This window comes from Python bivittatus, unplaced genomic scaffold, assembly GCF_059951505.1.
Source record: "Python bivittatus isolate LINGU-HERP-01145 unplaced genomic scaffold, Pbiv_v1 ctg000840_np1212, whole genome shotgun sequence".
Taxonomy (NCBI): Eukaryota; Metazoa; Chordata; class Lepidosauria; order Squamata; family Pythonidae; genus Python; species Python bivittatus.
Window position 1 is genome coordinate 30,995,544 of NW_028277113.1, and position 23,981 is coordinate 31,019,524.

Genomic DNA, 23,981 nt, shown 5'->3' on the forward strand with positions numbered 1-23,981 from the left:
ATATTCTGAATGAAGTGTGGGTAATAAAAGAATCTCTTCCTATTTTGATGACTTCAACAAGTCTTCCTTTTTAAGTTTGTTGAGCCTCATAGCCTCTGCATTTGAATTCAACTTTCCCTTGTTTAAAGCTGATGTTGTGATAAGCTGGAAAGTTTATATCCAGATGAGTCATGAGACTTTACTAATAGAGATAGTAGGATAATTAAAAAGGACATGTGAAGCAACTGTTGAGACAGAATGTATTCAGAAGCAACCAGAAAGAATTTCTGCATGGGAAAATGTGTATAGCAAGTGGGATTATAGGAATATAAACAGGAAGTTCATCAAAGCCCATATAAAACATGTTCAAGACAAAAAAAGAAATCAGTTTCAGCAAAGCAGAATATGGTGCTCTGCTTACAAATACTTCCTCTCTCTGTACCTTTGCAGAATTACTATGATTTTTGTACAAAGAATGAATGAAGCACAGAAGCAGCTCAACACCATTAGAAGCACCATGTAACTATATGTGTAAGAACAATCTATTTTCTCAGTTGCAACTCATGTTAAGAAGTTTGGATTGAGAAAATAGATTCTCTCATTAAAGCGCAATGAACCTTTACCTTGATTGTTTCTTAATTGGGATTGATAAAAACATTGGTTAAAAACACTTTTTTTTTTCACTCTAGAAAGTGACAGGAACATACAGTTGCCTTTTATTTTCTATATCATCATGCATCTGAATTGCAAGGAAGATATAATGCCTTCTCATATATTTACCTCTCTAGAAAATATTGCTTACAGCATATCCCTGTTTGGGCTTTTAGGCAAGGACAGCAGCTGTGGTTTTTACCCCATGATATTTTTTGATTTACAGTTTAATTTGTTAGGATAAAGGAAACAGTTTAGAGTTTGGGATTTAATATAAGAATTAAAACATAAAGATAGATATTCTATATTTGTATCATTACAATTTGGGATTGGGGATTTTTTTGTGCTCTGCTGAAGATGGTTAAAATGTTTGTTTGCTGCCATTTAAAAACGAAACGTAAATTAATTCAGCCTTAGCTGAATGGTTTGTGGCATCCTACTTGTGAAGGGGTTTGTTGTTTTTTCTTAATATTAATTGATATTTTTACTGTCTTGTACACTACCCAGAATCATCAGATTGGGGTGGAATTAAAAAACTCTAAAAACCTTAGTTAATAAATCATAAAGAGACAACAGAGCGTAAACAATAAACAGTGATTACATATATTAGTATATTGAGATTATTACACAATATACCCAAGGCTTCTGATAAATATAAATGGGGCACCATTATTATTATACATATGTGGTGTGATATTCTTGCAATAATTTATATTACATTTGTGCCTCAACAATATTATCTCAGTCAATTATCTCTGAACCTCATTCCATTTACATTAATTGTATGCTGATAGATTCCTATATTTACCTCTCTAGAAAATATTGCTTACAGCATATCCCTGTTTGGGCTTAATTTCTCTGGAGTGTTGAGGTTTCTGTCAGATATTTGGAAGCCAGCAAAATAATCGAATGAATTAAAAACAGTCTTGTGAATTCCTATACAAACTGACCTTATTTCCACCTCTCTGATGAATGTACAGATCAGAATTTATTTGCTACACTTTGTAAGTGGTTTGATGCAGTTCTTGGCTCAAAACAGTTTAAAAATGCACTTAGTATACATTTAGAAAAACACATTTTGTGCAAAAACAATGTATTAAAATACACTTTTTGCAGATTAAAAATCCAGTTAGTATAGAAACACTGGAACTGATTTACAATAAATTCATCCATCTATGATTTTCTCTAAACCGCTCTCTCCAAGTATTTTATTAATGAGAATGTTCAAAAGAAAGTAGGTTGTGTGCTGTGCCAGTTGCTTCCTAATTCCAGTCTAGCCCCAGCATCATATAAGGCAGTGTGCGTGGCTAGCTGGGGAATTCTGGGAGTTGAAGTCCACTCATTTGGACAACACTGATATAAGGTCTTATTACTAAATGGCTGAGTTAAAAGGCTTCCACATTTTCACTTATATTTAATAAAAGTGAAAATATGGAATTATATTTTTCTGCCAAATGCCAGAAATAGAGGAAGTAATGTCCTTTTTCTCCCAGGCAGTATATCTTCAAAAATCTCTTGCAGCAAGTATGTGTTTGTTCTGCAGACATGTATTGTTATGAATGGCCACTCTCCTTTCCCATAAAAGAAGAGTAGCAGTAACAATACAGCTGATCATGCCTGGTGGATCAAAGTGCTGCTGTGTGTAGATGATGCACTCCAGCACCTGAAAAGATGGCCCCTTGGCTGTTTTTCTCAAGATGGCTGTTTGATGTCCACAAAAGGAGGAGATCAAAGCCACCTGGTTCCAGTTCTTAGTGCTTCACTTTAAGAACTGCTGACCCCGTCTGCAATAGCAGAAATTGGTAGCCTTGCACAGTATGCTCTGCAGGTGCAAGTTCCTGTGCTCCTTCTTCCCTTTTGAGAACTTATACCTGAGAGAAAGCTGATAATTATATTTATAGATCAACTAACCACTTCTTTAATTATTCCTTCTTTCTTTTTAAAAAAATATCTAAAAGACAACATAACATGATTTTGCATTATACAAAAAAGGTCTGTTTCATATTCCAAGATCTATTTAAATGTTTTTAATCTCAATCATAATTTACCAACTCTAAACATTTTTATAAGTAACACATATCTTGCCATACCCAAGTATAACAAGCAAGCAGTTACTTACCATATTTTATTTGATTGATGAAAAATATAAAATCTTGCCATGTCTCAAAAAAGGAATATGGTTTGAATTATCCTGTTTTAAAGTTTTTTTTTTTCTGCTGTCTCTGTATTCCAAACTTTATTATACCACTCACTTGAGAATAAAACAGTTCCTCCAAGATACTACAATTTTTGCCATCATCAGCATATAAATCATCAGTTTTTAGGTTTTATTTAATAGTTATCTTCAGTGAATATGCCCAACAGACCTAATTGTGGGTCCCTTTTGATTTCCTAATAGCTTTCTTTGCCCATTTCTATAAACACTAAATTCTAGAGGTTATGAATCCTTGGACATATTCACCACAGATGAAAATATGTGACTTTCTTATTGCAGTTATTCCTTCCTGCCTGTCTGTTTCACCAGAGTGATGCACCATCTGTAAATTATTTTGATATAATTTTCTCTAATTTCAGCAGAGGATGAGAATATAGAAATTTCAAACTTATTCTAATCCTTTTACTCAATAAGCATGTAAGTCATTTTCCCAGATTTTAATTCATCTAAAGGCAAGATTTTATACCCTAATGAAATAGCATGTAGTTTAGATGTTAACCTTTTGTTGGCTTACTGATAACATGAATTAATGTTCCAAATTTAATAAGTTGGCTTTAATAGCTTGGATATTATATTGGGAGGGAAAAAAAGAAACTAATTTGTACAGAATTGAATCAGATAGGATTGACATTCTATTGTCATTCTATGACAGTCTGAACATTCTATTTTATTTGCTCCAGGGGAACTGCAATAGTTATGGTGTATATCCCTCATTTTAATTCAATTGTCCTTTGTCCTTTCATACCTTCCAAATATTTCATTACAAAAAGAAAAAAAAATGGTCTACCAGTAAAAGTGGATGAGGATGCCAAGTTCCCAAGTTTGCAAAATTATCTTCAAAAATGTTTAGAAGTAGAACCATTTTTTAAAATATAATCAGCACAGAAAGCTACGCTTTTAATCCTTTCTAAAAATTGCCATGAAATTCCATGGAAAACTATGATTTAGGTTTTCTCCTATATCCATAATATTTCTCAGCTGTGCAGTTTTATAATACATCATAAATTTGGGAATATCTAATCTGTCATAATCTGATTTAGCATATGGTGCACTGCATGCAAGCCTTGGACTTTAATTTGCATATATGAAGGCAAAAATTTTTTGCCCCCTTTAAATTCTTTCTAATATGCACATTAGCCATGTTGGCTGAGAATGATAGGAGTTGTACTCTAACATGTCTGGATGGCATCAGATTGGCAGGAGCCATTTTAGCCGAAATGGTTGCCCCTTTAAATGTTCTCCTCTGTGACTTGGCCGTGTTTGCTCCCCCTTTCATACAGAAACCTAAGTTCTTGTTAAGGAATAGTAATAGTGGTATGTTCCTTTATAATTTTAACCTTTGTCATTTTTGCCCCCTTTGTCTTGAAAATGTTTCAAGACATTTCCATCAGTAGTTCTGCTTCAGTATCTGTTTCCAAATCTCATATAAGAAGCACTGCTTTTTGCAGAGAAAAGAAGAAATGGAAAAAGAAAACAGCAGCGTTTCTCATACTGTATGAGATTTCCCCAAATATTCACCATAATATCAAGTAATCCAATAGTTAGGTTTACTATAATTATAAATTATTTAATCATCTACCTTTGCCATTCTCATATCTTCTGACTGCCTTCTCTTTTCCTGAGCTGATGATCTTACACAAATGTTTTCCAACCGTGTTTGTTTTCAATGTTGCATTTTTCTTTTTATTACTTCAGCCATACTACAGTACTGGCATATTAAAACTAAATAAGCACAGAACTATGCACACAGCTAGAGATGGTCCACTGAAAATAGGATTGATACTAAGTCTTCTTGGATTGTGCTTGTAGGGCAATCAATGCTCAGCATGAGGTCCACATATTTTTTATTTCTGGGCAGTGCTCTGAACACGTAATTTGGCTTGTATAGGAAACAAATGAGGCGTAAGAAATAGCATGGAGGGGAGTGTCTAGATTTATATTTGGCCCAAGTTTGGTTTTCATTTGCAGCATTGACCCATAAATGTTGCATGCTTTATGTCAGTAATGAGCCTGCCAACTTTGGCATGTGCATTCAAGTTGTTAAATAGCAGCATTCTTCATAATGCTATTTGGAAAGCAAATATTTGGCAAATGTGTTGTTGATATGTTGGTGAACACTTTGCCAAACTGCTTTTTCTCCTGTAGAGTGTAATTGCCAGAAAAAATAAGATGTGTATTTGGTTTCCAAATACATATGTGATTATTAAGGCTTTACATATTCTTCAAGAGACTTGGAAATTTTATGTTTGCTAAAGTCTGTGCCAAGTAGTTTTTATGTTATGCATTTTATATTATAGTGATATTTCTCTGCATATTACTTCAGCTGATAAAGCTTTCTATATTGAAATATCAGGAATATACTATATTTATTTGCTAGGAAGAAGTTGTTTTCCTCTCCAGATAATTAACAAGGAATGTTGTAGGGAGAGTGGGTTATCTTACATTCCTTGAGAAGGATAAATAGCATAGTTGAAAACAAATGAATCAGGGAGAAGTGCAGATGACTGCAGACATGTACTGGAAAGTGTAGATTAGACTTGAAAATTAGGCTTTTCATACATACCATCAAGTGAAGCACAAATTACAACAATTAGGTGCTGGCATCAAAAGATCATAATACTGTAAAAGCTCTGTTGGATCAGGCCACAAGCCCAGCAAGAGGCATTCAGGAAGCTTAGAAATATAGACGTATTGCATATCCATATCCTGATCAGTGACATTTAAGATATGCTAATTGTGACTCAAGAGGAAGGGCAAAAAAATAAGTCTTCAGCCATATCTTTTTTTTTTTTTTGCGCGCGCGATACTTTTTATTAAAGATTTTAACATCAGTAAAAGATAATACAAACTAAAATCGGAAAGAAGAAGAAAAGATAGAAAACAGAATAGAAGTGCAGAAAAGAATAAAGAAAAAGAAAGAAAAAAAGAAAGAAAGGATATTTAAAGAAATGATTTCCAATCTTCTTTACAGCAGATACAAGCAAGCTTAATACCTCTCCACCCACTTTAAAATTAAATTACATAGATCACTTTTTCCCATATCCCAACCCTTATCTATCAACAAATCCAAAAATAAATAACAGTTCTATCCAGTGTTAGCAAAAAGTCCATAAAGGGTTTCCGGTATTTTGTAAGAATGTTTCTTATTTTATCCCTGACCAAACAAGTCAATTTTATATTCTTTTCTTTTGTGCAATATTCTAACATGCTTGATCCTTAATTCAACATTGTTGTCATAGGAACTGATCTCCATCCAAGTCTTCTTTCTCCCATCACAGTAATTTTTTTAAGACTTTAACAGCACACTTTTGTAAATCCAATAAAAGGCCATTGCCTACGTCATTTTTCATTTCTTGGCTTGGTATTTGTGTTTCTTCTCTATTTTTCTTCCCTGTCTTATATTCCACAACTTCTATTTTGTTTTCCAAAGTTTCCACATAGACTGTGATTTGGTTTACCTCTTCATTCTGTCATCCCATAGATTCCTCCAAGCTATTGTCCATCACATCTTTTATTTCTTCTTTAAGATCTTTTTTAAATGATACATTCACATAGGCAGATATTGATGCTGTTATTGTAGCCATAAATTTCCTTCCCAATTCCTTGAAAATCCTTTGGAATGTCTCAAAGGATCTTTATCTATCATTTCTGTAAGTTTCACTACTTTTACTCAAATACAAAAGTAAAAGACATGCTTTTCTCTTTCTCTTTTTTCTTTAGTCCCCTCTGGTGTTTCATGTTTCTATAATCACGAGGTTTGTCTCAAATTTCCTTTGTTTCTTTGTTTTGTGAGATCCACCAATCTCTACCCTGAAAGACTGAACAATCTAGGTTCCCACAAAGGTATTATTTTATTTTTTTAATTATTTCAAAAGCATTATGGCAAAAGTCATAATATTTCAAATTTCACTAGTCCCTTAGTCTGTTTAAAACTTCCTTAAGTTAAATTCTTGTCGAGCTTTTTGCCATGAAGCTTAAATTCTTTTAAATTCTTTAAATTGCTATTTAACTCATTCTTTATTCTGGAACAAAGGATCACTTACCAGGTAGATTTTTTCCAACCTGATGTTCAGAAGATCTCTGTTAGCTTTAAAATAATTATATTCCAAAAGTGTTTGAGAAGGTGAGGTTCGATGTACCAAGTGTTCATATAGGCTCTGCTGTGGCTATAAGCTTGATGTTGTTCCCTCATCTCCTGGTGTTCAAACTCACAAGTTGACTACTTTCCTCAGTCTCCTCATGAGGAGCAGCCATCCAGAGTACAGGTGGGCAATCTCTCATCTCTCCTTATCTGGAGAGTCTCTGTTGGACTGGGTCTGTCAGTCTTCACCACAGTCTCATCTCCACTCCTTTGGAGATGTCCTAGTCTACCATTCCCTCACCCAGAAGTCCAGTCTTAGGCCATATCTGTGGTCTTTAATAAAAGAAATGAAATCCAAGATACAGATGCAAAATCAAAATGTTTTTTAAAAAGTGTTTCCTTCAGTTGTTGTCAAACTAGTTTGAATACTTAAATAAGAACTGACTTTCTTTCCTTCAATTTCATACAGTGTCAAAGGGACAGATGCTGGCAATGGGATCCGAATTTTTGTTCCTGATATTGTCATGTTCATTGCTAGCCTGACCACATGGCTTGTGTGCAGAAACATTGTTCAAAAGCCAGTACAAGAGAATGCAGGAGAGTACAATGCAGAGTTTGAAAATGAAGACATGGTATGTGTGTATACTTACTCTTTTAATTTTTAAATTATTTTTTCCTAGTGTGCATGATGCTATGGATGGGCATTACTATTTACTTTTCCAGATGAAGGGGAAATGCTTTATTTTTAATTTTACACTGACTGAACTATTCCAACTCCAATTGTGCACTTTCCCATAAGTGTGGGAATACTTGATGCAAATGGCTTTCATTTTTTGGTATCTCTGTAGCATTGATCAAGGGAAATACCTTTAAATGAGGACATCCTACCATCCTTTTATTAAAAATGTAAACCATAGGAGTCTGTTACACAGGAGTCACAGATGTTAAAAATCACAATGCAGGTGACATATTATTATGCAAATGATGTGATTATGTAATTTATGTCAATCATGACATCTAATGCAAGTATGTAAACCATATTATATAGGCCAATTTGGTCTAGAAGTTAAGGCACCAGGCTAGAAATCAGGAAACCATGTGATTGTTTCTGTGAAGAAATGCATGGAAAAGCTATAAAACATTAACATTTCCTATATATACGTTCTATTATTCACATGGACATCCAGAATTATTATAAATACCAATCCAGTAATCTGGCACACATTCAGTTTAAAATGGCTTATTCTACTTTTATTGTCAGAAAGGTAACAATTAGCAAACAGAAAGATATTAATGTTTCTTCAATTAAAAAATCTGTATAAAAGTCACTTCAATATAACAATAAGGTATAGAAACTATTATGTGCAATAATTGCACAGCTATGTTTCTCACATTTACACAGATTGGAAAGCTGCAGTAGGCAATGGTTCCTTGATTTATGTAAGCTGTATGTCTATGGAATGAAAAAGAAAGGATTCAGATCTTGGCAAGGCTTCCTAGAAAAATATCCCTTTTGTTGTGTAGCAGTCACATACTCTTTATCATGGTATGTTGCTCCCAAATTGTTTGATAGCCCATTCAGTAAGAATATATACATTTTCAACCATAATGTTACCTGCATAATCACAAATAAAGCATAACTCCATCCAGAACAAAATTAGTTATATCTGAGGGATCTATTTCTCTGAGGGAATAGAGAAATTGTGGACAGAGAAGTCAGTCCAAGAATGAGCCATGGGTCTGTTTTTAATTAGCATTGAATTATAATGTTTAAAAATTCTGCATGATCCTAGGTGCCTGTCCAATTCATTGCCTCACATTTTTATCCAGCTCATCTGCAGTCTGTTTTTAGACAATCAAAATCAGGTGAAATCTGCTGGAGATATGCCCAGATTTCAAGCTCCATGAAGTACGACACGTTTCAAAAGGTGTAAAACGTGAACAAAACAAGAGAGGTTTAACTTTACAGCTTCAATCAGAGAATTAAAGTGCAGGTGGCCATTTTTGTGTCAAATGAAGATGTGTTGTCAATTGTTGAGCTATTGCTTACAATTTATGGATACATTTCCCAAATTTATATCAGTTGTGGAATAAATTAAACTACTCCGACATGATTTTGGAGCTTTCTCCAATCTTCCAAAGAACTTACCATAAGATTTTAGTATCTTCCCTCATATCACTTGTGGTACTTTTAGAAAGGAGCAATAGCTCTGGAGTAGAGGACATGGTTTTCATACGGAGAGCCTCAGATTCAATCCCTATGATCTCCACATTCCCTTTCTATCAGTCACAGAACAGGCAGTGGTCTCAACTCAGAATAATAAGGCAGCTTCAAATATTTCTAAGTGGTTTCTGAAACAAGATGATCTTAAAAGTTTTTGTCCTTTTCTTTCATTGTGTCATTTTGTTCCATAAATTGCGACTTTCTCAAGCTTATTCCTTGCACATGCTGCCTGAACAAAGCCGAGTTTGCTTTAGCACAAACTCTGGTCAGAATGTAAATTATCTAGACTTCTTGTAGACTCAAAGGCAGAGCTTATCCTTCTTTCCCTGATGTGTTTATTTGCTTGTCCTGTCAAGGGCTATTTCATGCTTCAGATTCCAAGGCCCCCAACAAGGGATAAATAGGTGAGGAGCAAATTTCATGGGCAAAGCATGGGCAGAGAGATCTTCGGTGTCTTTTTCAACGTACTCATACTACACTTTAAAGTGCCTCATCACCCCAATCCCTATTCCCATTGGAATGCAAATTGCCTAAGTGATGAAGTTAAATAGCAATAAAAAGAATCAAGTAATATATGTACAGGGAATAAAGCCTTCATTCTTTCATCTGTTTGCTTCTGCTGTGTGTTACAGAGAAAATGATGAACATGCATAGACAATGTTCTTTCTGAGCGCACAAACTATTCAATCATCTGACTAGTGCAGGTGTCTTAGAAATGGTAAATATAGCCTTGTAGGAAAAAACCCACTCATCAAGTCAAATGCTGAAATATTTCTATAATGGAATTTCCTTATTTTTTAAAAAGCTTGTTAATAATTACAAAATAGTGTTTTGTTTCAGTTTGCCCTTCAGAAGCTGTTCCACTCGGTAAGGATGTGGAACTGATAAATATTGCATTTTGGTTTGGCATTGATATATGCCCTGCATCCTATGGTTGGCCTTAATTGATTTTGGGTTCTGAAATGAACATGCATTAAAGGCTGCTAATGCAGTACTGTTTGGGAGACTCTTCCTTCATTTGTGATTTACAACACTGCTGCTAAATTTGGGAAGGCAGGTGGGAATTTGCAAGCAGAGCTGGATGTAAGTATAGTATAAAAGTGCCTTTAGGCTGTTTCAGGAACATCATATTCACTTTCATTCCCTATTATTTCAGAACACAGTGTGAAGGGAGGTGAAACACTTCAGCACTTGTGTCAGGCTCCTCTGGGAGATATTTGCAGAGACAAAGATCCTCTTTCAGGAAGAAGCTGACAGTCATTTCTCTTTATTCATGCACCCTAAGGGCAATGCCCATATAATTCTATAAAAAACAACAACATCAACAACTGGCAATTCTGAATGTTAAAAAGAAATGCTGAACAATGAATGACATTATTTGCATTTGGTTATTTATTAGCAATATACCGGACTTTCAGTGGTTTACAAGTATATACACAACATCCATAATCTAAAGGCAATGCAAATGCAAAGTTCCAAAAAGCAACATTAACATAAAATCCCTGAAAAACATAAAATTAGCCATTAAAAGTTCTGCTGAAGAGCTCCATTACGGCTGCCTTCCTAAACATCAGCAGCCATCCATATCTCTGGGGGTGGGTTATTCCTTAGGGAGGGAGCATATTACTGAAAAATAATGTGCTCTTGTTCAAAGCTCACATGGGAGGAGGAGTCTTCCAACTTCCCAACTTTAGACACACAGCTTAAATTCCTGGTTAATAAGTAGCTGTATAACATACTGCTTTTCGAAGATTTTCAGTTAACTTTCTAGATACATAAGGAATTAATGTAGCTCCCCAGAGCGGTTAAAGTGTTGGAAAATGTCATCACAGTATATCATTGTGGTGTCTGAATGTCAGTCATTGCTGCACTGTAGAATTCTGTCCAGGAATATAGTTAACTATTGTTTAATGTATTTATTTATTAGCTTTATATATCAGCTTTCTATAACAGTTCAAGGTGATTTACATAGCAATCTCTCCTCCAAGTTTTCCTCACAACAATAATCCTTTGAAAGAGGTTGGACTAAGAGAGACTGAGTGATCCAAAATCACCCAACAAACTCTCAAGGCTAAGGGTGCATTTGTATGGCCCTAGTCTAACATCACACTGGCTTTCATTTATGGGAAAAAAACACGTAAATTTACTAAATTTTCACTGAAAGAACCTGTCAGTTTTACAGAGCTGCATTTACAAACTTTGTGCATTATTACTAGGTAGATAGTAAGTTTATATAATGAATTAATTATTGTTAAGTTACGTATGATTTTTTAAAAATCATTTAATTACGTATGATTTTTAAAAAAATAAAAATACCTAGAACCTAAAGCAAATTATTATAAATCAGGGCTAATCTTTAAAGATTCAGTTCACAGATTCCTCCTGGAAAGAAACTCACATAGATTTTTCAAAGCAGATGATTTGTCTTGCAAGATGTTGTATATAAGCTTACCAATATTGTGACTTTAATATAGTAAGTATGACACGCTAGATATCATTATTAAAATTTGTAATACATTTAAGCAATAACAGCAATCACTTGGTTGACTAATTAAAATACACTATGATAACAGCAAGGCTCCTCCTTTTACAAGTCCCAACCATTATTTTAGGATATGTTTATGCTGTACAATTTGTAATACTTTGCATATTGCAAGAATGGATTTTAATTCTGACTGTGGACACTGTGGTATATGTGACAATGAGATCTACCATGTTATTTTAGCACAATGGTGCGTGTGTGTGTGCGTGCACGTGCATGTGTGTGTGTATCTCACAGAGGAAATATTTAAAAGCTGGATGTTAATAAATCATACTTAAATGTAACTAATGGACGTTCTGGCTCTAAACATAGCAGTAGCAGTCACAGCTGCTGTGGTAGCAGTCATGCTTCCTGCCTGGACTTTATCTGAATTTGACAGTTTTAAGAAAATGATGTTGAGTGATGGGCTTTCAGACTTAACCTAAATGAGCCTTTAAAAACCCTATTGCATTAAAGTTGCAGTCTTAAAGTTATGGCAGCCTGAAACCCTTTTGGACTTCTGAGTAGACGTGTATAGTTAGAAATTAGATAGTTATCATATGCCTCAGTTCTGCATTGTTATTACTCAGCAAATACTATGTCCCCTGAGATGTTTATATGATTGAGTAAATTTCCACAAAGATGTTTAACTATATAATAAGCATTTTTATGAGTAACAACAAAACAAAACAAAACCTTTTCCATGACCCAAATTGCTCAGTGAGATTTCTTTTCAAATAGTCATTTCTTAAGAGTGCTCAATGTCAGTATTTTTGAAACTTCCCTAACTTGTTTGTTATGTGTTATACGGCATGAACATTGAGAAGTAGTTATAAATCTTTTAGATTTTGGCAAGTAAGTACAAATATATGCAACTCTGCAAGTACGCTGCTCAATATAATATTCTGTATCATAATGTACAGTGAAAAAGAATTCAAACTCAGATGATGAATTGTCAAATGTTGATAGTTACTATTTGTTTGAATGTATGACTTGATGTAATAATGCATGTGCATTCTTAGCCAGTGCTGGAATTAATAATAATAACTAATAATTTTCTTACTTTTGCCCTCCTTTTTATTTCTACATAGTTCAGGATAGCATGTGCTGTATAGCTGTTTCTTCTACGAAGTCTGACATTAAGGTGACCCTTAATTAAGGATTTATTGCTTGTGGCAGCAACAAGTCAGAAGAACGTAAGAAGTTGTGGAAAGTTAAAAATAAGAACCAATATTGAAAGGCAAAGAGTTCATAGTCTGCTGCCATCCATGCTAGGGTCCTCATCCAGATTGTATTTCCTTCCTCTGTTTTATTGAGTAAGAGAAAGGAGAAGACTTAACTGCAGGCCATGTATTAAATGTAATGTAGGGTTCTTCTCTTGAAATCTCTTGATTCAGATATCTAGAACCAAAAATACACCTCCTATTTTAGTTTTGAGCTAATGTGGAGAATTGCAATACAAAGGACTCACCCATGTGTCCTGCTTGACATGGTACAAAGATGCCCCATTGTTTCTTGATGACTTCACAATGTAGTCTCCATCTGAGTCAGGCTGTAAATGGGCTGACAGTAGTCCTTTCTGCAGCAGAAGACTTCCCATGTAGATATACTGGATCAGCAATTAACTGGGCTCCACTTGGCCAGGTATATCAGCTGTGGGACCTCTTCCTCCCATTCAGCCAGTGGGATCTGTAGGTCCATGATGATTTGTGCTATAGCTGCCAGAGAAACCAGACACCTCAGCTAGAAAGCTCCCAGTGTTTCCTCTAGTGAAGCAACCAAGGTCAGGAAGAACAGAGCTTCAGGGGCAGAGAGCAGACTGTGAGCTGTCAAAAAACAAAAAAACAAAACTGGAAAATGTTACAGGTGACCTTCTAGAGCATAAGTGGGATGATGGATAAAGGGCCAGGGATTGCCTCGAATAATTTATCACTCCTAAATAAACAGGCAAAGTTCTGTTAAAAAGGGTTTCTGTGTCTGTGTGTGTGTGTGCTTCCCCTCTTTACAAGAGGAACAAGAGCTTAAAGGGGAATAGTTTTGAAAGAAAAGTGCTTCATAAAGGAGAGAAGGGGGAAGGGGAAGGGAAACAGGTGAGTGCTACAGAAGGGGTAGCAACAGTGTGAGATGTATCAATCCTGGTAGCACTGAAATCAGCCACCTGCAAAAAGATGTTGGGGAATAGAATGCTAAAACTCTGAGCCCCACCCTGCCACACTTTCAGGACAGTGGTTGTGCTTGGTGTTCCCACTGGGAGGAGGAGGAAGAACAGCTGGAAATCCACCAGTTGCTCCAATGAAAGTAACCCATGTTCCAGTCCACAGGGGCAGCAACAATAAAAGGCTGTGCGGACAGCCCTTTTTATATTGATACACTTCACTCCCATCTCTTGTGAGTGAGCAATGCCGATAAGCAATGGGAATAACAATAAAGAGGATTTTATATGGAAAGTTATTGAATTGAGATGATTAGACAGAAGAGAATATCATGGATGGAAAACAAGATAGGAAGTGTTTACAGTTACTGGAACGACATATGAACAGATAACCAAGATTATGGAAATATATCATCACAGGGCAGAATCGGGAGACATACATGTGCAGTAATTGTTTAGACAACAGGTGGGAGAAGGAAAAGCAAGAACAAAGTGTTTATCCACAGAGAAAGAGAGAGTAGCTGGAATTAATGTGGGAAATACTTGTCATTGGATTCATAATCCATCTCAGTAGTTTTTGATGATTTGTGTTAAGAAGATTCACTATATTTTTTTTGTAATTTTCTATTATTTGTAGAATGAAATTGAGAGAATAGAGGCAGAAGATGCATTAATATGTGAAGGTCTGGATGATGCAGAATGTGGAGGAGAAGAATTTGAAGAAACCACAAAATTAAAAATACTGCGCAGAATTGCCTCAATAGCCTCCAAAGTGAAGGAGATTATTGGCAATCTTATAACTACAGCTGGGAAAGGTGTTGTTACAATTTTACTTGGTATAACAGGTGGGCTCCCTTCCTTTGCTAACTTCCACAAAAATCCAACAGGTTAAAAGTTGTGATTGTCTTTAGTACTTTTAGAACACTAGAGTTGGCTCTTTCATAAATAAATATATAGCGACCTGATTTACGTCAAATTTCATTGCTTTTGCATATGGTTATTATTCCCTGAAATGTATTATGAAAACTAGCCCACCTCAGGCATCCAGCCTACAAATGGCAAGGTGTACAACAGGAAATTGCATTATCATAAGAACAAAAGAATATCTGTGTTAGACTGGTCCAAATAATTTGCTTGCTCAATATTTTTTTCACATTGTATCTAACATACTGCCTTTGGAGAGATTACAAATTTACAATAGCACCTTTCCATCTCTGTTCCCCGGCAACAGGTAGATTATACTTGGGCTGTATTACTTAGAAACTTTGTACATTGTGTTGTAACTAATCATGCAAATTAGCACATTAGATGAATAAATTTATTTCTAGTCTATTGAATGCATACATATATAAATGTATCACTTTCAGTTACATATTGATATATTACATTTTTTTAAAAAATTGACAACACATTTTTGCATCTAAATATGTATTCTAGAACATGCTCTCTTTTGAAATACACATTTCCTGATTCATTTTTTTTTCTCAAAGTATATTTTGATAATATTTTATGTGCTGAGAGCCACTCAGGTTGGTCCATGAACTCTGTGCAATACAGTATATTAAAATGCTATCATGATTAATAATTTCTGATGCAATACTTTTAAACATCATGCTTAGTCCATAGATAATGAGTACATAACATTTACCTTCCATTTGTTTTTTATAGGAATGATGTTGCCTTCCTTGACTTCAGCTGTATATTTCTTTTTATTCTTGGGCTTGTGCACATGGTGGTCCTGTTGTCGAGCATTTGATCCTCTGATCTTCAGCTGCCTTTGTGTGTTAATGGCAATATTCAGTGGAGGCCATTTAATTGGACTTTATCTGTACCAATTGCAGTTTTTCCAGGAAATCATTCCACCTGGTGACTTTTATGCCAGGTAAGAAGTTTTATCAGCATTTTTTAAATAAATGAGGTTATGACAAAATAGAACTGCTGGGTTCTACAGCAGATGATAGACAATAAAGATGGGATATATTCAGAGAAATGTAAAATACATGTCGTGGTGTAGAATAAAAATATTATAAGATACAAATTGATTTGGGGACCAAAGAGGTATGTTATTTAAGAAAAAATTGAAGAAGGTTGGAATGGCAAAATAATAGGTTTGAAAGATATTATTTGTATTGGCTGCAGAACTTATGGGACTTCTGTAGGATTGATATGGGGTTGATTCATTCTATAAGTGAAAGGATGGCAATTTTGGGGGCAATTTGACAACAGCTTTTAAAAAATGAAAATTTAGGATACAAAAAAAATGGTTGTTCACAGAGTAAAACAATACAGTGAATTTCAAATGTAGAGTTAAAGACTAGGAAGTTGAAGATATCTATTGGAATGCAAGATCTCTATTTCACAGTAAGGTCCAGAGAAAATAATGCATGTGAAATTAGTTATATTTAGATGGATGACATTTTTGTTTACTCCAATGAGCAAATTTGCTTGATTTTTTTATATAGGAATCAATCTTGTAAATGTATTATTATATATAGATTTGTTTTAGAAAAAGAAATTGTGGTTTCTCTTCAGATTGTCTAAATCTTTTAATATTGGGCTTGAAAAAAAATACATCTGTTACTGTTACAGTAGTTCATCTGTTACTTGGAGAGAAAAAAACCTGTTACTGTTTTGTTTGGGGCGGGACAAGGATAGTTTTGTTTGGGATGGAACAAGAGTGGTTGAGCCTCCAACAGAAACTGGTGTCACAGAGAAATGTCATGTGGGCATATCATAATTATTCCTGGCTCTTGGCTTCACATGTTTATAGCTACCTGACAAAAGTTTTGAATAATTAGTGTTGTTATATTCTGTATAGCAATGCTACCTGCCTTCCTCTGTGAATGAATGCATGTGAAAATGCAAGCTTTCTTCTGCCATCTACAGGCCAGGCCAGAGTGAAAAAAAAAAGATAAAAGAGGATTTTTAAGGAGATCGTTGTTAAACAGTCATTTTTACTTCATTATTTTAAAGAGCAAAAAAATATATTTTAAACATGTGGAATTCGCAGTGATGGTAGGAAGAAACAAATATTCGTTATTCCTAATTTTCTGCTCTTTCAGGAAGTGTTTTAAAATCCTTTGAAATAGGATATATATATATATATATATCTCCTATTTATTTATTTATTTATTTATTTATTTATTTATTTTTTATAGAAATCATAATGCAGTTTATTAGTCTAAACACTAAATTTAGAATAAATCAGTAGTTTGGAGCAATAATAATATTGCTAGGCCATCTTGTATCTAGTTCAAGTGTATGTGTGTATATGAGACAAGAGGTATTTCAACAATGTTTAAATAACAAAACAAAATAATTATGATTAGGCACCCACCAGCACCTAGAAATTGTGGTAAAAATTATATATTCTATATTGAATTCAATTTTTCTAGAAAAATGAAGTTCATTCACAGCAGATTATTGTTGTCCTGGTTTTATTTATTTACACACACACACACACACACACACAATATAAATACATATTAAATCTTATAAGCATTATGTTTTTTCCTGAGGAATTTCTTTGTGTGATGTCCTTTTGTAACTTTAATAAAAAAACAAAGTTCAGAGTGATTTGCCAAGATCCATCCATCTATAAATGCAATATATAGATTCTCCGGTTTATATATTTCAGTGAAAAAGGATAAGATACTCGTTTTGAGATTTCAGGAAGAATACATTTAGCTGTAACAAGTCTTTAATAAGGAATAGTCCTAGCATAAATCAGTTCGCCCCACACTCTACAGGAGCCCTGTTACCTTCAAGGTAGAGGAACATTCTTCCTTCTATACATTTTTATGGAAATTCCTTAGGTTGAGGGCCAAAGGCTGTTCCTTCCATTTTATTTCCTGAGGGTTTCAAAGTAATGTATCAAAGAATGCCTGTCCCTATGATTTGGGTACAGACCTAGACCTTGCAGCTTTGCAGAGATGAAGCATAGAAATTGCAAATAGAGTTTCCATTCTCTCTAGCCTTCCTTCTTCTCTAGAAGAAACATCTGAAGAGTTTTCATTTACCTTAATGAATGGAGAATTATCAATTTAATTTGCTGCCCCTTCTCCTGCCACAAGAGAAGGATATGCCTGTGCGTAGTTTACCTTTCTTCACTAAGCAATAAGATACTCCCTTATGCACTATTGTAGCTCTCATCTGGGATGCATGGACCATCACCCCTAAACAGCTGAGGCAAATAGCTGAAAATACAGTAATCGTCCTTTCTGTTGGTAGCAGAAACCACTTTACTAACTTAATTTTTCTCTGGCCCCATCTATTAATTTTGCATTACAAAAATATAAAATATCAGGTCTAAAAACTGAACTCAGAGCAATTTGTTTTTATAAGCCCACTCTTCTTTAATCTTTATGAAAATAGAATTGCTTTTTTCTGTGTTTGTGCCATTTCCACCAAGATGGAAAACTAACATCTAAGGAAGGAAAGCACCACTCCCTTAGCCAGCCCTGGAGAAGAATCAGTAGAACCTAATTCCAGAGAATCATATACTGTATCTTCTCTTGCAATTTGAGCCAATGCCAAGCCAATTGTTGTCTTAATCCATAATACCAATTAAAGAGAGTAACGCATTGGGGCAAACAAATGTATCAGAGAAGGGTACTAAAAAAAATCACCTTTAGAAACTGAAGAACACAATAGGTTTGTTAAAGCTTACTCAGTTAGATCAGGAAATAGGGGTGAAGTTTGGCTCTCTCCAGTCCTCTTGTTTAAATGCCATGTAATGCTATGTCAGCTGGAACTGACCATCTATCTAAATCCTTTCTTCTCTTCTGTTAACTAGCTCTAGATCTGGATCTCAGTTGGGCAGGCTAGAGGTTGCAGTTTTATTGTCCTCACAATCTCCCACAAAACAACTGGCATGACTTCTGGTTTGATCTTCTTTGCCTCTAGAGATTGGAAACATGAAACTGAAAACAAGCTAGAACATCAAGTATATCACTTTAAAATATCAGCCCTTACTGTAAATAAAATATGTTTCTTTTTTAAAAAAACAAAACTCTTACTCATCTTAAAGTTTTGGATATAAACCATATGGTTGGCAAAACTAAGCATGCATAGAAGCCAGAAGCAACCATAAATAATCAGATCCCTAAGGAATTCCTTCTGCAAACCAATCATTCAGCCGATTTCCAGAACAATATTGTCCGAGAAAATAAAGCCCTCACCCAAGCCCCCCCCCCCGCATCAGATAGATGTTCTGGTGAGCCTCCAAAAAGTATCTTACTTCTCTGGACATCCCTGGATATTGCTTGCAGTATTAAGAGAACATTCTGTCAAGATAAAAGAGAAGGTTAGTCCACCAAGATGAGATTTAACTAGAATGTGATATCTTGTTACTCAAATTATATAAATGTACAAGACTTGTAAAGGTATGTAATTTATTTGTTGCTTACTGCATTTATTTATGCAGTAAATAAATAAATTTCTGCTTCACATTCCTCTATTTCATTGTGTGTAAATAAGTTTTGTTCTAAAAACACAGTGTAATTAGATTTGTAGGGTAGTACTCTTTTTCTTCTGCAGCTTGAAGTGTCCAAGTCAGATACAACTATTAGTGACATTGGAGTCATGTTGAAATTGTTTGGAAATGATTTATCATTGCCTTCTGGGATTTTTAAAAACTTCCTATCTAAGTTTCAGCTCTTTATTGGTGTTCTCCCATTGAAGAATGAGTCTGTCACCCCATAGCTTTTTTGAGATCAGCCGAAGTCAACTAGATACTGCCACCCTGCCTTGCCTTCTACAATTTACTATGGATTAATTACTCTAATTTAACAGCATTACATGATTAATATATACAGTCAATTTAATAGATGCAGTGAATAAAATTTGAATCAACATCTCCCCTTAAAATAATGGACAAAGTCCATTAAATCAAGGTATATGTTTCTGGGAAGATGAGATTAGAATGAGTGGGCCAAAATTGGCAGAAATATCAATGGATTGCAGAAGATTGGGGGCACTGGATTGTTGCCAGAAATTATTAAATAAATACTAGAAAAGTTTAGATTTGGTCAATAATGGTAGCCAGAATTCAGTAGGAAAAATGTATAGAAGAATTTAGGAATACAGCCCCCACTCCATGATATTATAGTAGTAGCAATAATAATTCAGCCCTTGTATATATATATATTATATGTTTATTGCAAGTATATTATTTACACGGCTTAATCATAACACTTTGGGAGGTAAATATGTATGTATAGTTTACTTGGTATATAGGAAATCCAGTGATTAATAATTACATGTGTGAACTCCAGCTTTTATGGACACAAGTGATGAGAGTTTGATCATAGTGTAACATTATCTACACATTGTTGGCAATTTGATATGATTAAGCTTTTTGTAGTTTATGTATACTTTAAATTTATTTTGTATGTTTATATGCACCAAGATAAATCTATAAGAAATATGTCTCATTTGGAAACAAGTATGTGTTAGTATCTAAAGTAGGACCACCTATATGTGAATTTTCATCCATGGAATCCAAATATAAGTGGTTACGTGAATTCAAAAACTAAATGTTGAACCTAGCTGCTTGAAATAAAAATGCATTTTTAATGGTTTACAACCATGAAGAATTTCTGGGTTAGAAGCAGCAACCAGATATACAACTTTTCCTTTCAAATAAGGAAGGAAAAATGTTAGGAGGAGAAGTGTGTGAAGGAAGAGTGTAGGTAATAAATATTTTTGTGTGTGTTTGATGGTGGTTATTTCTGTGGTCATCTATTCTGGATAGTAGAAGAAGAATAAAACTTATTTTCCTGTTTTTGGAAAGCAACAATTTCCTGTTTTTGGAAAGCAACAATATTTCTACCCTGACATCATCATGAGCCTTAATGCTGCATCAGTATCTTGCATTTGTATTAAGGTCACAGGTTACAAATGTGTCAGGAAAAGCAGATCAAAGTGCATATGCATAGAGATATGATTATATTAATTTACTAAACTTTTGCTGGGAAAATAAATTTACAGAGAACAATGGTGCAACCACCTGCTACATTTACTTTTACAGTACACTGTTTGTATAATGTTTTTTTAAAAAGTCATAACATTCTTTTTGGCATCCATAACTTAAAATATTAATCACATTAATGTTCTTTTCTAAATTCTTATTTTAATGAAATATACTTCATCAAAATTATCATTAGAAAATTCAAATTCATATTTGATGTATTTTTCTATAGAGATTAATTTGATTTAAAAGATTTACACATTTCTTTCAAAGGACATTATTTTTACAGCACAGTATACAATGTTTCAGCAAAGCCATAATAAAAAATGCATCAGCTTAAAAGTCAGTGTACATCAATGAAAAAGAACAGTGAAAAACAGGATGTTTATGAATGTAGATTGAAATAAAACTACTTAAGATTTTTCATGAAAACTAGGAATGAAAGGCACACACACACACCTCCTAGAATCATAGAACATATAAATTGCATGAGGCCATCCAGTTCACCCCTGCCTCAGTGAAAACTATCTCCAGCAGGTGGCTATTCAGCCTCCATTTGAAAACCTCCAGCCTTTTCTTGGTAGACTCTTCTCTTGTTTAACAGTTCTTACTATCAGGAAATTCCTTCTAATATTTAGACTGGGTCTTCTTCTTTTTAATGTCAATCTGTTGATCCTGCTCTCAATTTCAACAGAGAACATGTCTGCTTCCTTTTCCATCTTAGTCCTTTAGATGTTTGTAAATTGCTGTCTTATCTCCCCAAAGACAACATGCCCAGCTTCTTCCATTATTCTCATAAGGCTTGATTTCCAGTATCTTTTAATCCTGGTAGCTCTCCTCTGAATCTGTTCTAGAACTGGATGCAATACTTGAAGCATGGTTCAACCAGCATAGAATACAGGAGGAACTGTTATCTCACATGCCTGTTGTATGCAGTGCTTCTGTTAATGCAGGTCAAAACTGCATTGGACTTGCATACTATCACCTTGGTGTTTCTATGCATGTTGATAGGAATAAACAAAAGCATAGGTGTCCAATTGGAGACACCTAGCTTGGCTGTAGTGAGTGTGAGAAGGATCTAGGAGTTCTAGTGGATCACCTGCTCAGGTATGAGCAAGCAATGTGGTGCAGCACTTAAAATACCAAGAAGGTATGCACCCACCAGCATAGAGTCTTTGCTCAGGCACTTCCTCTAATCATATTCTGCAAATCCCCATTTTTATATGTGTGTGTGTGTATGTATGCATTTATTTATTTATTTATTTATTTATTTATTTATTTATTTATTTATTTATTTAATCTGCACTCAGTTGTTACCGACTCTGCAGTGACTGCTTTGGATGAGTCCTTGCAGTTTTCAAGGCAGGGTGTTTCAGAAGTGGTTTGCCAGTGCCTCCTTCCTAGAGCAGAGCCCAGCTGGTGAGCGCAGGAGGCGGGGTTTCTGTTGCTTTGCACCTTTTTCGGGCGTGCGCGGTTTCATGCTACCAGCAACTGCTCCCAACTCCTTTTTGCAAGGCGCCGCCAGCATTTTTCCTCCCACCGGAGTGAGAGTACCCATTTATCTACTCACGTGAGTTTTTGACCTGTTGGGTTGACAGGAACTGGGGAGGAAACAGGAGCCCACCCTGCTAACGCGAAGGCTGGGCTCGAACCGCTGAAGTATCGACCATTTCTGGCTGGCAACTTTCAGTGTCATTAAGCCGCTGCGCCACCATGTCCCCCTTTTTCCATTTTATATACAGAACTTTTCATCTTGTTGTTTCTGCGAGCTTCAGAAACCCATGAGTATATGATAGCCCCTCACGTGCTTTGTATTACTTATAAGCATGTATTTGCTAGATTGAAGTGTTTAGAACTGGCATTATGCTATACTTCAGAAGCATGGAATAACTCTCAAGATATCTGAAAATCTGCTGCTTCCTGTATAAATTTCTTCTCGTAGTTACAAATTTGCTTTAGAGGCTCTCAGTATGTTCCAGCATCAAGGTGAGTGAGAATGTAGAGCAGGTCCTTGGTTATAGCAATCAGGTCAGAGAACTTTGATGTTAAATTGAGTTGCTCTTTTCTCAGTTTTCGCCAAGATGTTAAAACATTTCTCTTCTGCTTGGCTTTCAAGCACAGGAAAATATCACTACTTAATCCTGTTGTTAATTTTGCTATGATGCTTCTTAATATTTATGAAGAATTTGGAAGCAGAATCAATAACTGTTTGTTAATCTGAATTTTGAAAATAGAACAAAATGAAGTGATTTGTGAATGTTGTAGCAACTTTTAGTTCTTTATTGTAAAAACAGTGAATACAGCTTATTAAGATGGTTGGGAATTATGGGAGTTGAAGCCCATATTGAATGCAAAAGATTATGGAAGGATGGCTTGGATGAAATGTTATGTTATGTTTATGTAATGCCCTGTTTTTTATATAAAATTTTAACAGGTTGTTTGGTATCACTCCAGTTATTCAGACCAACTGCTCAAGCACTTGGAAACTCATAACCAATCAAAATTTGAAATGGTACCACCATACCAACCCCATCTTACTGCTACTCTTGTACTATACCCTAGCAACTCTCATTCGACTTTGGCTAAATGAACCTATTGTACAGGTGAAATAATTATCTTTATTATCTTTTTTTTTTTAATCCTTCTGACAAAAGCATACAGATTGCTTTTGACATTTGTGCATAAAAAGGGAATACCTTTGCATTATAAATGAACCTCTTCTCCTCCCTCCTCCAAAGTATTATTAATATCTAACATTCATCTGTGGTATTCCACAATATAGTTTTTCTGCCTGGAAGTTTTCACGCATTTCCTGTCTCAAAAGATCAAGAAACTACACTGCCAGCACTGAGCAATTGCAATCTGAGAGAACTCCAGGAGCCACAAAAAAGGGTCAAGGGTTTGTCTACCCCTGACATAAGATGCTAAATTAAAGCTCTGTAGTACTTAGTGATATGTTTAATGATGGATTCCCATCATATACATGGTTTTCCTTGACTGAAATTCATGAAAATAGTTTCAGGAATGCCACAGAAATATGCATTACAATATTTTATTGCAAGTATGTTGGTTGGCACAAGTTTCTTTCCAAGTATTTTGGAGGAGATGAATAAACAAACATCTTCCTGATTGTGTTAGTGAATTTAGAAGCTGGAATAATGTTTTTACCTGTTGCTAGGTGCACAAAC

At 34.9% G+C, this 23,981-nt stretch overlaps 1 protein-coding gene across 4 annotated transcripts in view; it reads left to right on the plus strand.

Annotated features, from left to right (window-relative positions):
• Window positions 1-23,981, plus strand: part of PIEZO2 (piezo type mechanosensitive ion channel component 2) — a 234,520-nt gene that overhangs the window by 139,145 nt on the left and 71,394 nt on the right. For all 4 annotated transcript variants that reach the window (XM_088130643.1, XM_088130640.1, XM_088130642.1 and 1 more), the window contains exons 5-8: window positions 7,396-7,558; window positions 14,461-14,668; window positions 15,492-15,705; window positions 23,228-23,396. In XM_088130643.1, coding sequence (XP_087986769.1) covers window positions 7,396-7,558; window positions 14,461-14,668; window positions 15,492-15,705; window positions 23,228-23,396 — 754 coding nt within the window. The remainder of the gene's footprint in view (window positions 1-7,395; window positions 7,559-14,460; window positions 14,669-15,491; window positions 15,706-23,227; window positions 23,397-23,981) is intronic.